Genomic DNA, 17,474 nt, shown 5'->3' with positions numbered 1-17,474 from the left:
ACGATCACTCCACATCCACGCCACAAATACTCCACATCCACGCCACAAATACTCCACATCCACACCCCGATCATTCCACCTCCACGCCCCGATCATTCCACATCCACACCCCGATCACTCCACATCCACACCCCGATCACTCCACCTCCACACCCCGATCACTCCACCTCCACACCCCGATCACTCCACCTCCACACCCCGATCACTCCACCTCCACACCCCGATCACTCCACCTCCACACCCCGATCACTCCACATCCACACCCCGATCACTCCACATCCACACCCCGATCACTCCACATCCACACCCCGATCACTCCACATCCACACCATGATCACTCCACCTCCACACCATGATCACTCCACCTCCACACCCCGATCACTCCACATCCACACCCCGATCACTCCACATCCACACCCCGGTCACTCCACATCCACACCACGATCACTCCACATCCACACCACGAATACTCCACATCCACACCCCGATCACTCCACACCCACACCATGATCACTCCACATCCACACCACGATCACTCCACATCCACACCACGAATACTCCACATCCACACCCCGATCACTCCACATCCACACCGCGATCACTCCACATCCACACCGCGATCACTCCACATCCACACCGCGATCACTCCACATCCACACCCCGATCACTCCACATCCACACCGCGATCACTCCACATCCACACCCCGATCACTCCACATCCACACTACGATCACTCCACATCCACACTATGTTCACTCCACATCCACACCATGACCACTCCACACCCCGATCACTCCACATCCCGATCACTCCACATCCACACCCCGATCACTCCACATCCACACCGCGATCACTCCACATCCACACCCCCATCACTCCACATCCACACCGCGATCAATCCACATCCACACCGCGATCACTCCACATCCACATAGCGATCACTCCACATCCACACCGCGATCACTCCACGTCCACACCGCGATCACTCCACGTCCACACCGCGATCACTCCGCGTCCACACCGCGATCACTCCGCGTCCACGCCGCGATCACCCCACGTCCACACCACGATCACCCCACGTCCACACCACGATCACTCCACGTCCACACCACGATCACTCCACGTCCACACCGCGATCACTCCACGTCCACACCGCGATCACTCCACATCCACACCGCGATCACTCCACATCCACACAGCGATCACTCCACATCCACACCGCGATCACTCCACGTCCACACCGCGATCACTCCGCGTCCACACCGCGATCACCCCGCGTCCACACCACGATCACCCCACGTCCACACCACGATCACCCCACGTCCACACCACGATCACTCCACGTCCACACCACGATCACTCCACGTCCACACCACGATCACTCCGCGATCACTCCGCGTCCACACCGCGATCACTCCGCGTCCACACCGCGATCACTCCGCGTCCACACCACGATCACCCCACGTCCACACCACGATCACCCCACGTCCACACCACGATCACTCCACGTCCACACCACGATCACTCCACGTCCACACCACGATCACTCCACGTCCACACCGCGATTACTCCACGTCCACACCGCGATTACTCCACGTCCACACCGCGATCACTCCACATCCACACCGCGATCACTCCACATTCACGCCGCGATCACTCTGCGTCCACACCGCGATCACTCCACATCCACACCCTGATTACTCCGTGTCCACACCGCATCTGCATCACGATTATTCCAGATCCACACTGTGATCACACCGGATCCACACCACAATCACTCTGTGCCCACTCCACTATCGCAACCCCCACTCCAGTCTGAGTCCTGGCACGAAGTTTGGAATTAATTTGCAATTGATTTGCTGTGATCCTGATTTAATGAATTCTTTTGATTTCAGGCGATTATCAACAGCACCATCACCCCCAACATGTCATTCACCAAAACCTCGCAGAAATTTGGCCAGTGGGCTGATAGCCGTGCCAACACCGTTTATGGTCTGGGCTTCAACTCAGAGCAGCAGCTTACACAGGTACCTGGCAGACCCCAGTTATACTGCTGTGGTTATTGTAACCAAGAAACTGGAGTAAAGAACCAGGACCCCGAGTGGGATTTCCCCCAGGGAGGGGCAGCAGCAGCAATTTATGTTCAGACAGTAAATTAACAGAACAAAACATCACAGACTGAGGACTGGGAGTCAGAGGGTCACCAGGGCAGGAGACTGATAACTCTCCCTTTTGGAGCAAGTTTTAAGGTTTAGTGAGGGGGTTTCAGGCTGGAGGGAGCAAGATATCGGAAGGTTGATGCAGCAAAGAGTTGGAGGAGGAGACTGGTGATAGTTGAGCATTGAATGGGTGCCGGATGCAGGGCATACTGAGGTTACAGAGATCAGGAAGCTGTGGGCAAGGACAGTGCGTTGGTGAAGTTGGTATGAAATAAGGACAGGTGAACAGGGGTATGAGCGAAGCAGGATGTGGGCTGCAGAGGGAGAGCTTGGGAGACGAGTGAGGAGATAGCTACGATGAGAGAGATGGGATGTAACAGTTGCAACACATTGGAGATTATTGGAGGCAACAAGAATTCCACAGCTTCAAGGTTTTGAACAGAATGAGTTAGCAGATTGTACAAGTCTGAAAGTCAAGGAAGTTCTGCCTTTTAATCACCCCTTTCATGTCCTCAGGACATCCCAAGTGTCTCAAAACTAATGATAATTTTTTTAAATGCTGTTGCTGGTAGGAATCCAGAACAAGACAGCAGAATCTTAAAATTAGAGCCAGGCACCCAGGAGTGAAATGAATCTGATGTTTCTGTTCTGTTAAAGTTTGCAGAAAGGTTCCAAGAGATTAAGGAAGCTGCACGATTAACAAGAGAGAAATCCCAGGATAAAACCGAACTAACGAATCCAGCACTCGATATTTCAGCCCCACAGGTAAAGAAGTTCCACTATGCCCATCGTCTAAAGATTTCCCCACACTGTAAATCCCTCACACAGTGTGAGTACATCCAATCCCGGTGTGTGGACATCACACTCCCGGCATGTGTAAATCCCGTTCCCGGTGTGTGTACATCCCGCTCCAACTGTGTGTGAATCCCACTCCCGGCGTGCGTGAATCCCGCTCCCAATGTGTGTACATCTCTCACATGGTGTGTGTACACAACCCACTCCCGGTGTGTGTAAATCCCGCTCCCAGTGTGTGTACATCTCTCACATGGTGAGTGTACATCCCAATCCCGGTGTATGTCATGATTCTTTTCTATCTGATATTACCTGAGGGTTATGAGCATACTAGTGGGTGAGTTAAGATAGTTGGGTACAAACTGGCTCTTCACTCTGTATCTACATGATGCTGTGCCTGTTCTGGGAGTCCTCAGTTAGATACAGAGTAAAGCTCTCTGTACACCGTCCCCATCAAACACTCCCAGGGCAGGTACAGCACGGGGTTAGATACAGAGTAAAGCTCCCTCTACACTGTCCCCATCAAACACTCCCAGGGCAGGTACAGCATCGGGTCAGATACAGAGTAAAGCTCCCTCTACACTGTCCCCATCAAACACTCCCAGGACAGGTACAGCAACGGGTCAGATACAGAGTAAAGCTCCCTCTACACTGTCCCCGTCAAACACTCCCAGGGCAGGTACAGCACGGGGTTATATACAGAGTAAAGCTCCCTCTACACTGTCCCCATCAAACACTCCTAGGACATGTACAGCACAGGGTTAGATACAGAGTAAAGCTCCCTCTACACTGTCCCCATCAAACACTCCCAGGACAGGTACAGCACGGGGTTAGATACAGAGTAAAGCTCCCTCTACACTGTCCCCATCAAACACTCCCAGGACATGTACAGCACGGGGTTAGATTCAGAGTAAAGCTCCCTCTACACTGACCCCATCAAACACTCCCAGGACAGGTACAGCACGGGGTTAGATACAGAGTAAAGCTCCCTCTACACTGACCCCATCAAACACTCCCAGGACAGGTACAGCACGGGGTTAGATACAGAGTAAAGCTCCCTCTACACTGTCCCCATCAAACACTCCCAGGACAGGTACAGCACAGGGTTAGATACAGAGTAAAGCTCCCTCTACACTGACCCCATCAAACACTCCCAGGACAGGTACAGCACAGGGTTAGATACAGAGTAAAGCTCCCTCTACACTGACCCCATCAAACACTCCCAGGACAGGTACAGCACGGGGTTAGATACAGAGTAAAGCTCCCTCTACACTGTCCCCATCAAACACTCCCAGGACAGGTAAAGCATGGGGTTAGATACAGAGTAAAGCTCCCTCTACACTGTCCCCATCAAACACTCCCAGGGCAGGTACAGCACGGGGTTAGATTCAGAGTAAAGCTCCCTCTACACTGTCCCCATCAAACACTCCCAGGACAGGTACAGCAAGGGGTTAGATACAGAGTAAAGCTCCCTCTACACTGTCCCCATCAAACACTCCCAGGACAGGTACAGCACGGGGTTAGATACAGAGTAAAGCTTTGTGCTGCAAAGCCTGGGATCCTGTGCTCTCGGTCACACAGAGTTAATGTCCTCCCAGTCAAATTCAAACCTGCTGCATCAGTTGGTGATTTCTAGCCAAATCACAGCCCGGTTTCAGCATCAGGGGCTTATGTTTGTGTTCTGATCCCAACCAGTATCCGATTCTCAATTAGAGGGAACAGTGGCTGGAACACTGAGGAGGGGTGGGACCAAGAGTGACCGATTGAGGGAGAATGACTGACCAAGAGAGTGACTGACCGACTATCTAAGAGAGAATGGGACAGTGACTGAGAAAGGGGCTGATAGGGAGACGGGCTGAGAGAAGAAAAGTGGCCAGAGGAAGAGTGATGAGGAGAAGGACTGACCAACTGAGAGTGACCAAGTGAGATCTCAGAGCAAGAGTGACCAAGTGACAGTGACTAAACCCACACAGGGAGCAGGCAGGATGACTGCTGGTCAGGTGCTGGGATCCAGGGGACTGGCATGGATTACGATTGCCAGGTTAGTCTCAGGCTGCTCCTGTTCCTGTGTCTTTGAAATGATGAAACAAGTGGAATGAAGCTGAAGCTGAGGCTGGAGATTTAATGGGTCAGAGACTCGTTCACGTGAACCAGCTGCTGCAACAATCCTCAGTCCCACAATAATTCATCTTACTGCAGTCAGTTATGTAGGACAGGACCCAAAAATAATCTGATCTTTTACCTTAGAGAATGAACAGAATAGATTGCAATCACCATCCACTGGAATCCTGACACAGGTTATGCAGAACAGTGGGACTCTGCATTAGATACGGAATAAATCTCCCTCTAAACTGTCCCCATCAAACATACCCAGGGCAGGTACAGCACGGGGTTAGATACAGAGTAAAGCTCCCTCTACACCGTCCCCATCAAACACTCCCAGGGCAGGTACAGCATGGGGTTAGATACAGAGTAAAGCTCCCTCTGCACCGTCCCCATCAAACAATCCCAGGACAGGTACAACACGGTGTTAGATACAGAGTAAATCCCCCTCCTCACTGTCCCCATCAAACACTCCCAGGACAGGTATATTTGTAACATCACTGAATGAATTAGGGGTGCAGAGATTTTCCCTTTTTTCTCCTTGTGCCTCACAAACAGGTTGTAAATAACTGGACAGGAAGGAATGTATAGCAAATGATCTTTCCCTTCAGGAGTCTGTGTGTCCCATGATATTTGCCTGTGGGATAATTTGATCATGTTAATATAGAGCTCAGAGCAGGAACAGATAATCCTGACTGGAATAATCCTCATTGAGCAGATACCGACATTAGGGAGTTAGGAGGGAGCATTAGCATCTGAGCCCAACTATCCCCTGAGTAAAACTGATTCCACAGGGAGCAGCTGCGACTCCACACTACAATATCCTGACACACAGAAAGAAAAATATTTATCAGAATATTTCCTGGTGCAACATCTGGAATGCTGAGTGAGTTTCGCTCCACCTGCCCCTGCTCACATTATGTCCTCTCCCCCACCTGCTCTCTCTCTCAACTGTTATCTCTCTTTATTTCTCTCACAGTTTCTCCACCTTCTTGTTTCTCTCCCTCTGTCCTTTCTGTCTCTGCTTTTCCCTCCTTTTCCTTCCCTCTCCACACTAACAGGAAGCAGAGCGACACTTACTGATCTGCTGATCTGAATAATATGGTGTGGGTTGAGGGTGGGGGGGTGTGGTATGCTGCCAGTGAAATACTTCCAGCTCTGACCCAGCACAAACCACCTGTCTCAATTTGTCAGATTCTCCTTCCTCTCTCTCTTTCCCTCCTGCAGTCTCAGCCTCTCTCTCTCTCTCTCTCTCTCTCTCACACACACGTGCACACAAACACACACACATTATTTCGCTCTCAAACTCTCTCACTTTCTCAGACTCTCTCACTCATTCAAGCACAGACTCTAACAATCTGCTGCCCTCTCTCTCCCCCCAGTCCCCTCTCTAACCCAGGCACCCACCCTGCCCCTGCACCCACCCTCCCAGCGCCCTCCCTGCCCCTGCACCCACTCCCTCAGGCAGCCTCCCTCCCCGACGCGCTTCCCCTCGCATGCTCCCTCCCCCCATGCTCCCCTTCCTCCCCCACACACTCCTTCCCGCGCACCCCCCCACGCATTCCGTCCACCCCCCCGCGCACGCTCCTTCCCTCGTGCACTCCCACCCTTGGGTGCTCTGTTGCAAACGCACGCAGTTTCTCTCACAATCTCTGACTCTCAAAAACCCTGTTACTGTCTCTGACTCTCTCACTCTCTCTCACTGTCTCTGATTCTCACTCTCGCTGTCTCTGATTCTCACTCTCTCTGTCTCTGATTCTCACTCTCTCACTGTCTCTGATTCTCACTCTCGCTGTCTCTGATTCTCACTCTCTCTGTCTCTGATTCTCACTCTCGCTGTCTCTGATTCTCACTCTCTCTCACTGTCTCTGATTCTCACTCTCGCTGTCTCTAATTCTCTCTCTCTCTGTCTCTGATTCTCACTCTCGCTGTCTCTGATTCTCACTCTCGCTGTCTCTGATTCTCACTCTCGCTGTCTCTGATTCTCACTCTCTCTGTCTCTGATTCTCACTCTCTCTGTCTCTGATTCTCTCTCTCTCTGTCTCTGATTCTCACTCTCGCTGTCTCTGATTCTCACTCTCTCTGTCTCTGATTCTCACTCTCTCTGTCTCTGATTCTCTCTCTCTCTGTCTCTGATTCTCATTCTCGCTGTCTCTGATTCTCACTCTCTCTGTCTCTGATTCTCACTCTCTCTGTCTCTGATTCTCTCTCTCTCTGTCTCTGATTCTCATTCTCGCTGTCTCTGATTCTCTCTCTGTCTCTGATTCTCACTCTCTCTCTCTGTCTCTGATTCTCACTCTCGCTGTCACTGATTCTCACTCTCGCTCTCTCTGATTCTCTCTCTCTCTGTCTCTGATTCTCTCTCTCTCTCGCTGTCTCTGATTCTCACTCTCGCTGTCTCTGATTCTCTCTCTCTCTGTCTCTGATTCTCACTCTCGCTGTCTCTGATTCTCACTCTCGCTCTCTCTGATTCTCTCTCTCTTTGTCTCTGATTCTCACTCTCTCTCTGTCTCTGATTCTCACTCTCTCTGTCTCTGATTCTCACTCTCGCTGTCTCTGATTCTCTCTCTCGCTGCCTCTGATTCTCACTCTCTCTGTCTCTGATTCTCACTCTCGCTGTCTCTGATTGTCACTCTCTCTGTCTCTGATTCTCACTCTCTCTGGCTTTGATTCTCACTCTCTCTGTCTCTGATTCTCACTCTCTCTGTCTCTGATTCTCACTCTCGCTGTGTCTGATTCTCACTCTCGCTGTCTCTGATTCTCACTCTCGCTGTGTCTGATTCTCACTCTCGCTGTCTCTGATTCTCACTCTCTCTGTCTCTGATTCTCACTCTCGCTGTCTCTGATTCTCTCTCTCGCTGTCTCTGATTCTCTCTCTCGCTGTCTCTGATTCTCACTCTCTCTGTCTCTGATTCTCACTCTCGCTGTCTCTGATTCTCTCTCTCTCTGTCTCTGATTCTCACTCTCTCTGTCTCTGATTCTCACTCTCTCTGTCTCTGATTCTCACTCTCGCTGTCTCTGATTCTCACTCTCTCTGTCTCTGATTCTCACTCTCGCTGTCTCTGATTCTCACTCTCGCTGTCTCTGATTCTCACTCTCTCTCTGTCTCTGATTCTCACTCTCTCTGTCTCTGATTCTCTCTCTCTCTCTGTCTCTGATTCTCACTCTCTCTGTCTCTGATTCTCACTCTCTCTGTCTCTGATTCTCACTCTCTCTGTCTCTGATTCTCACTCTCGCTGTCTCTGATTCTCACTCTCGCTGTCTCTGATTCTCACTCTCGCTGTCTCTGATTCTCACTCTCTCTGTCTCTGATTCTCACTCTCGCTGTCTCTGATTCTCACTCTCGCTGTCTCTGATTCTCACTCTCGCTGTCTCTGATTCTCACTCTCTCTGTCTCTGATTCTCACTCTCGCTGTCTCTGATTCTCACTCTCTCTCACTGTCTCTGATTCTCTCTCTCTGTCTGTCTCTGATTCTCACTCTCTCTGTCTCTGATTCTCTCTCTCGCTGTCTCTGATTCTCTCTCTCGCTGTCTCTGATTCTCTCTCTCGCTGTCTCTGATTCTCACTCTCTCGCTGTCTCTGATTCTCTCTCTCTCTGTCTCTGATTCTCACTCTCGCTGTCTCTGATTCTCACTCTCTCTCTGTCTCTGATTCTCACTCTCTCTGTCTCTGATTCTCTCTCTCTCTCTGTCTCTGATTCTCACTCTCTCTGTCTCTGATTCTCTCTCTCTCTGTCTCTGATTCTCACTCTCTCTGTCTCTGATTCTCACTCTCTCTGTCTCTGATTCTCACTCTCGCTGTCTCTGATTCTCACTCTCTCTCTGTCTCTGATTCTCACTCTCTCTGTCTCTGATTCTCTCTCTCTCTCTGTCTCTGATTCTCACTCTCTCTGTCTCTGATTCTCTCTCTCTCTGTCTCTGATTCTCACTCTCTCTGTCTCTGATTCTCACTCTCTCTGTCTCTGATTCTCACTCTCTCTGTCTCTGATTCTCACTCTGTCTCTGATTCTCACTCTCTCTGTCTCTGATTTTCTCTCTCTCTGTCTCTGATTCTCTCTCTCGCTGTCTCTGATTCTCACTCTCTCTGTCTCCGATTCTCACTCTCTCTGTCTCTGATTCTCTCTCTCTCTGTCTCTGATTCTCTCTCTCTCTGTCTCTGATTCTCACTCTCGCTGTCTCTGATTCTCACTCTCGCTGTCTCTGATTCTCACTCTCGCTCTCTCTGATTCTCTCTCTCTCTGTCTCTGATTCTCTCTCTCTTTGTCTCTGATTCTCACTCTCACTGTCTCTGATTCTCACTCTCTCTGTCTCTGATTCTCACTCTCTCGCTGTCTCTGATTCTCTCTCTCTTTGTCTCTGATTCTCACTCTCGCTGTCTCTGATTCTCACTCTCCCTGTCTCTGATTCCCACTCTCGCTGTCTCTGATTCTCACTCTCGCTGTCTCTGATTCTCTCTCTCTCTGTCTCTGATTCTCACTCTCTCTGTCTCTGATTCTCACTGTCGCTGTCTCTGATTCTCTCTCTCTCTGTCTCTGATTCTCACTCTCGCTGTCTCTGATTCTCTCTCTCTCTGTCTCAGATTCTCACTGTCTCTGTCTCTGATTCTCACTCTCTCTGTCTCTGATTCTCACTCTCTCTGTCTCTGATTCTCTCTCTCTCTGTCTCTGATTCTCACTCTCTCTGTCTCTGATTCTCACTCTCTCGCTGTCTCTGATTCTCACTCTCTGTCTCTGATTCTCTCTCTCGCTGTCTCTGATTCTCACTCTCTCTGTCTCTGATTCTCACTCTCTCTGTCTCTGATTCTCTCTCTCTCTGTCTCTGATTCTCACTCTCTCTGTCTCTGATTCTCACTCTCTCGCTGTCTCTGATTCTCACTCTCTCTGTCTCTGATTCTCTCTCTCGCTGTCTCTGATTCTCACTCTCGCTGTCTCTGATTCTCACTCTCTCTGTCTCTGATTCTCTCTCTCGCTGTCTCTGATTCTCACTCTCTCTGTCTCTGATTCTCACTCTCTCTGTCTCTGATTCTCACTCTCTCTGTCTCTGATTCTCACTCTCTCTGTCTCTGATTCTCACTCTCTCTGTCTCTGAATCTCACTCTCGCTGTCTCTGATTCTCACTCTCTCTGTCTCTGATTCTCACTCTCTCTCTGTCTCTGATTCTCTCTCTCGCTGTCTCTGATTCTCACTCTCTCTGTCTCTGATTCTCTCTCTCGCTGTCTTTGATTCTCTCTCTCGCTGTCTCTGATTCTCTCTCTCGCTGTCTCTGATTCTCACTCTCGCTGTCTCTGATTCTCACTCTCTCTGTCTCTGATTCTCACTCTCTCTCTGTCTCTGATTCTCTCTCTCGCTGTCTCTGATTCTCACTCTCTCTGTCTCTGATTCTCTCTCTCGCTGTCTCTGATTCTCACTCTCTCTGTCTCTGATTCTCTCTCTCGCTGTCTCTGATTCTCACTCTCTCTGTCTCTGATTCTCACTCTCGCTGTCTCTTACTCTCACTCTCGCTGTCTCTGATTCTCACTCTCTCTCACTGTCTCTGATTCTCTCTCTCTCTGTCTCTGATTCTCACTCTCTCTGTCTCTGATTCTCTCTCTCGCTGTGTCTGATTCTCACTCTCGCTGTCTCTGATTCTCACTCTCTCTCACTGTCTCTGATTCTCTCTCTCTCTGTCTCTGATTCTCACTCTCTCTGTCTCTGATTCTCACTCTCTCTGTCTCTGATTCTCTCTCTCTCTGTCTCTGATTCTCACTCTCGCTGTCTCTGATTCTCTCTCTCGCTGTCTCTGATTCTCACTCTCTCTGTCTCTGATTCTCACTCTCTCTGTCTCTGATTCTCACTCTCGCTGTCTCTGATTCTCTCTCTCGCTGTCTCTGATTCTCACTCTCTCTCTGTCTCTGATTCTCACTCTCGCTGTCTCTGATTCTCTCTCTCGCTGTCTCTGATTCTCACTCTCTCTCTGTCTCTGATTCTCACTCTCGCTGTCTCTGATTCTCACTCTCGCTGTCTCTGATTCTCACTCTCGCTGTCTCTGATTCTCACTCTCGCTGTCTCTGATTCTCACTCTCTCTCTGTCTCTGATTCTCACTCTCTCTGTCTCTGATTCTCTCTCTCTCTCTGTCTCTGATTCTCACTCTCTCTGTCTCTGATTCTCACTCTCTCTGTCTCTGATTCTCACTCTCTCTGTCTCTGATTCTCACTCTCGCTGTCTCTGATTCTCACTCTCACTGTCTCTGATTCTCACTCTCGCTGTCTCTGATTCTCACTCTCTCTGTCTCTGATTCTCACTCTCTCTGTCTCTGATTCTCACTCTCTCTCTGTCTCTGATTCTCACTCTCTCTGTCTCTGATTCTCTCTCTCTCTCTGTCTCTGATTCTCACTCTCTCTGTCTCTGATTCTCACTCTCTCTGTCTCTGATTCTCTCTCTCTCTCTGTCTCTGATTCTCACTCTCTCTGTCTCTGATTCTCACTCTCTCTGTCTCTGATTCTCACTCTCTCTGTCTCTGATTCTCTCTCTCGCTGTCTCTGATTCTCACTCTCGCTGTCTCTGATTCTCTCTCTCGCTGTCTCTGATTCTCACTCTCTCGCTGTCTCTGATTCTCACTCTCGCTGTGTCTGATTCTCACTCTCGCTGTCTCTGATTCTCACTCTCTCTGTCTCTGATTCTCACTCTCTCTGTCTCTGATTCTCACTCTCGCTGTCTCTGATTCTCACTCTCTCTGTCTCTGATTCTCACTCTCGCTGTCTCTGATTCTCTCTCTCGCTGTCTCTGATTCTCTCTCTCACTTTCTCTGAATCTCACTCTCTCTGTCTCTGATTCTCACTCTCGCTGTCTCTGATTCTCACTCTCTCTGTCTCTGATTCTCACTCTCTCTGTCTCTGATTCTCACTCTCTCTGTCTCTGATTCTCACTCTCTCTGTCTCTGATTCTCACTCTCTCTGTCTCTGATTCTCACTCTCTCTGTCTCTGATTCTCACTCTCTCTGTCTCTGATTCTCACTCTCTCTGTCTCTGATTCTCACTCTCTCTGTCTCTGATTTTCTCTCTCTCTGTCTCTGATTCTCTCTCTCGCTGTCTCTGATTCTCACTCTCTCTGTCTCCGATTCTCACTCTCTCTGTCTCTGATTCTCTCTCTCTCTGTCTCTGATTCTCTCTCTCTCTGTCTCTGATTCTCACTCTCGCTGTCTCTGATTCTCTCTCTCGCTGTCTCTGATTCTCTCTCTCACTGTCTCTGATTCTCTCTCTCACTGTCTCTGATTCTCTCTCTCTTTGTCTCTGATTCTCACTCTCGCTGTCTCTGATTCTCACTCTCCCTGTCTCTGATTCCCACTCTCGCTGTCTCTGATTCTCACTCTCGCTGTCTCTGATTCTCTCTCTCTCTGTCTCTGATTCTCACTCTCTCTGTCTCTGATTCTCACTGTCGCTGTCTCTGATTCTCTCTCTCTCTGTCTCTGATTCTCACTCTCGCTGTCTCTGATTCTCTCTCTCTCTGTCTCAGATTCTCACTGTCTCTGTCTCTGATTCTCACTCTCTCTGTCTCTGATTCTCACTCTCTCTGTCTCTGATTCTCTCTCTCTCTGTCTCTGATTCTCACTCTCTCTGTCTCTGATTCTCACTCTCTCGCTGTCTCTGATTCTCACTCTCTCTGTCTCTGATTCTCTCTCTCGCTGTCTCTGATTCTAACTCTCTCTGTCTCTGATTCTCACTCTCTCTGTCTCTGATTCTCTCTCTCTCTGTCTCTGATTCTCACTCTCTCTGTCTCTGATTCTCACTCTCTCGCTGTCTCTGATTCTCACTCTCGCTGTCTCTGATTCTCCCTCTCGCTGTCTCTGATTCTCACTCTCGCTGTCTCTGATTCTCACTCTCTCTGTCTCTGATTCTCTCTCTCGCTGTCTCTGATTCTCACTCTCTCTGTCTCTGATTTTCACTCTCTCTGTCTCTGATTCTCACTCTCTCTGTCTCTGATTCTCACTCTCTCTGTCTCTGATTCTCACTCTCTCTGTCTCTGATTCTCACTCTCGCTGTCTCTGATTCTCACTCTCTCTGTCTCTGATTCTCTCTCTCTCTGTCTCTGATTCTCTCTCTCGCTGTCTCTGATTCTCACTCTCTCTGTCTCTGATTCTCTCTCTCGCTGTCTTTGATTCTCTCTCTCGCTGTCTCTGATTCTCTCTCTCGCTGTCTCTGATTCTCACTCTCGCTGTCTCTGATTCTCACTCTCTCTGTCTCTGATTCTCACTCTCTCTCTGTCTCTGATTCTCTCTCTCGCTGTCTCTGATTCTCACTCTCTCTGTCTCTGATTCTCTCTCTCGCTGTCTCTGATTCTCACTCTCTCTGTCTCTGATTCTCTCTCTCGCTGTCTCTGATTCTCACTCTCTCTGTCTCTGATTCTCACTCTCGCTGTCTCTTATTCTCACTCTCACTGTCTCTGATTCTCTCTCTCGCTGTGTCTGATTCTCACTCTCGCTGTCTCTGATTCTCACTCTCTCTCACTGTCTCTGATTCTCTCTCTCTCTGTCTCTGATTCTCACTCTCTCTGTCTCTGATTCTCACTCTCTCTGTCTCTGATTCTCTCTCTCTCTGTCTCTGATTCTCACTCTCGCTGTCTCTGATTCTCTCTCTCGCTGTCTCTGATTCTCACTCTCTCTGTCTCTGATTCTCACTCTCTCTGTCTCTGATTCTCACTCTCGCTGTCTCTGATTCTCTCTCTCGCTGTCTCTGATTCTCACTCTCTCTCTGTCTCTGATTCTCACTCTCGCTGTCTCTGATTCTCTCTCTCGCTGTCTCTGATTCTCACTCTCTCTCTGTCTCTGATTCTCACTCTCGCTGTCTCTGATTCTCACTCTCGCTGTCTCTGATTCTCACTCTCGCTGTCTCTGATTCTCACTCTCGCTGTCTCTGATTCTCACTCTCTCTCTGTCTCTGATTCTCACTCTCTCTGTCTCTGATTCTCTCTCTCTCTCTGTCTCTGATTCTCACTCTCTCTGTCTCTGATTCTCACTCTCTCTGTCTCTGATTCTCACTCTCTCTGTCTCTGATTCTCACTCTCGCTGTCTCTGATTCTCACTCTCACTGTCTCTGATTCTCACTCTCGCTGTCTCTGATTCTCACTCTCTCTGTCTCTGATTCTCACTCTCGCTGTCTCTGATTCTGACTCTCTCTCTGTCTCTGATTCTCACTCTCTCTGTCTCTGATTCTCTCTCTCTGTCTCTGATTCTCACTCTCTCTGTCTCTGATTCTCACTCTCTCTGTCTCTGATTCTCTCTCTCTCTCTGTCTCTGATTCTCACTCTCTCTGTCTCTGATTCTCACTCTCTCTGTCTCTGATTCTCACTCTCTCTGTCTCTGATTCTCTCTCTCGCTGTCTCTGATTCTCTCTCTCGCTGTCTCTGATTCTCACTCTCGCTGTGTCTGATTCTCACTCTCGCTCTCTCTGATTCTCACTCTCTCTGTCTCTGATTCTCACTCTCTCTGTCTCTGATTCTCACTCTCGCTGTCTCTGATTCTCACTCTCTCTGTCTCTGATTCTCACTCTCGCTGTCTCTGATTCTCTCTCTCGCTGTCTCTGATTCTCTCTCTCACTTTCTCTGAATCTCACTCTCTCTGTCTCTGATTCTCACTCTCGCTGTCTCTGATTCTCACTCTCTCTGTCTCTGATTCTCACTCTCTCTGTCTCTGATTCTCACTCTCTCTGTCTCTGATTCTCACTCTCTCTGTCTCTGATTCTCACTGTCGCTGTCTCTGATTCTCTCTCTCTCTGTCTCTGATTCTCACTCTCGCTGTCTCTGATTCTCTCTCTCTCTGTCTCAGATTCTCACTCTCTCTGTCTCTGATTCTCACTCTCTCTGTCTCTGATTCTCACTCTCTCTGTCTCTGATTCTCTCTCTCTCTGTCTCTGATTCTCACTCTCTCTGTCTCTGATTCTCACTCTCTCTCTGTCTCTGATTCTCACTCTCTCTGTCTCTGATTCTCTCTCTCGCTGTCTCTGATTCTCACTCTCTCTGTCTCTGATTCTCACTCTCGCTGTCTCTGATTCTCACTCTCTCTGTCTCTGATTCTCTCTCTCGCTGTCTCTGATTCTCACTCTCTCTGTCTCTGATTCTCACTCTCGCTGTCTCTGATTCTCACTCTCTCTGTCTCTGATTCTCACTCTCTCTGTCTCTGATTCTCACTCTCTCTGTCTCTGATTCTCACTCTCTCTGTCTCTGATTCTCACTCTCGCTGTCTCTGATTCTCACTCTCGCTGTCTCTGATTCTCACTCTCTCTCTGTCTCTGATTCTCACTCTCGCTGTCTCTGATTCTCACTCTCGCTGTCTCTGATTCTCACTCTCGCTGTCTCTGATTCTCACTCTCGCTGTCTCTGATTCTCACTCTCTCTCTGTCTCTGATTCTCACTCTCTCTGTCTCTGATTCTCTCTCTCTCTCTGTCTCTGATTCTCACTCTCTCTGTCTCTGATTCTCACTCTCTCTGTCTCTGATTCTCACTCTCTCTGTCTCTGATTCTCACTCTCGCTGTCTCTGATTCTCACTCTCACTGTCTCTGATTCTCACTCTCGCTGTCTCTGATTCTCACTCTCTCTGTCTCTGATTCTCACTCTCGCTGTCTCTGATTCTCACTCTCTCTCTGTCTCTGATTCTCACTCTCTCTGTCTCTGATTCTCTCTCTCTCTCTGTCTCTGATTCTCACTCTCTCTGTCTCTGATTCTCACTCTCTCTGTCTCTGATTCTCTCTCTCTCTCTGTCTCTGATTCTCTCTCTCTCTGTCTCTGATTCTCACTCTCTCTGTCTCTGATTCTCTCTCTCGCTGTCTCTGATTCTCACTCTCTCGCTGTCTCTGATTCTCACTCTCGCTGTGTCTGATTCTCACTCTCGCTGTCTCTGATTCTCACTCTCTCTGTCTCTGATTCTCACTCTCTCTGTCTCTGATTCTCACTCTCGCTGTCTCTGATTCTCACTCTCTCTGTCTCTGATTCTCACTCTCGCTGTCTCTGATTCTCTCTCTCGCTGTCTCTGATTCTCTCTCTCACTTTCTCTGAATCTCACTCTCTCTGTCTCTGATTCTCACTCTCGCTGTCTCTGATTCTCACTCTCTCTGTCTCTGATTCTCACTCTCTCTGTCTCTGATTCTCACTCTCTCTGTCTCTGATTCTCACTCTCTCTGTCTCTGATTCTCACTGTCGCTGTCTCTGATTCTCTCTCTCTCTGTCTCTGATTCTCACTCTCGCTGTCTCTGATTCTCTCTCTCTCTGTCTCAGATTCTCACTCTCTCTGTCTCTGATTTTCACTCTCTCTGTCTCTGATTCTCACTCTCTCTGTCTCTGATTCTCTCTCTCTCTGTCTCTGATTCTCACTCTCTCTGTCTCTGATTCTCACTCTCTCTCTGTCTCTGATTCTCACTCTCTCTGTCTCTGATTCTCTCTCTCGCTGTCTCTGATTCTCACTCTCTCTGTCTCTGATTCTCACTCTCGCTGTCTCTGATTCTCACTCTCTCTGTCTCTGATTCTCTCTCTCGCTGTCTCTGATTCTCACTCTCTCTGTCTCTGATTCTCACTCTCGCTGTCTCTGATTCTCACTCTCTCTGTCTCTGATTCTCACTCTCTCTGTCTCTGATTCTCACTCTCTCTGTCTCTGATTCTCACTCTCTCTGTCTCTGATTCTCACTCTCTCTGTCTCTGATTCTCACTCTCTCTGTCTCTGATTCTCACTCTCTCTCTGTCTCTGATTCTCACTCTCTCTGTCTCTGATTCTCTCTCTCGCTGTCTCTGATTCTCTCTCTCGCTGTCTCTGATTCTCTCTCTCGCTGTCTCTGATTCTCTCTCTCGCTGTCTCTGATTCTCACTCTCTCTGTCTCTGATTCTCTCTCTCGCTGTCTCTGATTCTCTCTCTCGCTGTCTCTGATTCTCTCTCTCGCTGTCTCTGATTCTCACTCTCTCTGTCTCTGATTCTCACTCTCGCTGTCTCTGATTCTCACTCTCTCTGTCTCTGATTCTCACTCTCTCTCTGTCTCTGATTCTCTCTCTCGCTGTCTCTGATTCTCACTCTCTCTGTCTCTGATTCTCTCTCTCGCTGTCTCTGATTCTCACTCTCTCTGTCTCTGATTCTCTCTCTCGCTGTCTCTGATTCTCACTCTCTCTGTCTCTGATTCTCACTCTCGCTGTCTCTTATTCTCACTCTCGCTGTCTCTGATTCTCTCTCTCTCTGTCTCTGATTCTCACTCTCTCTGTCTCTGATTCTCACTGTCGCTGTCTCTGATTCTCTCTCTCTCTGTCTCTGATTCTCACTCTCTCTGTCTCTGATTCTCTCTCTCTCTGTCTCAGATTCTCACTCTCTCTGTCTCTGATTCTCACTCTCTCTGTCTCTGATTCTCACTCTCTCTGTCTCTGATTCTCTCTCTCTCTGTCTCTGATTCTCACTCTCTCTGTCTCTGATT

The 17,474-nt window shown here is 49.0% G+C and overlaps 1 protein-coding gene across 1 annotated transcript in view; it reads left to right on the top strand.

The window, feature by feature from the left end:
* The window catches only part of LOC144689061 (homer protein homolog 3-like), a 95,363-nt gene that overhangs the window by 27,882 nt on the left and 50,007 nt on the right, over positions 1–17,474 (top strand). The window contains exons 3-4 of the mRNA XM_078556205.1: positions 1,896–2,027; positions 2,817–2,924. Coding sequence (XP_078412331.1) covers positions 1,896–2,027; positions 2,817–2,924 — 240 coding nt within the window. The remainder of the gene's footprint in view (positions 1–1,895; positions 2,028–2,816; positions 2,925–17,474) is intronic.

This window comes from Cetorhinus maximus, chromosome 13 (assembly GCF_964194155.1).
Source record: "Cetorhinus maximus chromosome 13, sCetMax3.hap1.1, whole genome shotgun sequence".
In the NCBI taxonomy this organism is placed as follows: domain Eukaryota; kingdom Metazoa; phylum Chordata; class Chondrichthyes; order Lamniformes; family Cetorhinidae; genus Cetorhinus; species Cetorhinus maximus.
Note: the sequence above shows the minus strand (reverse complement) of the source record. Positions and strands in the feature narration are given on the sequence as shown.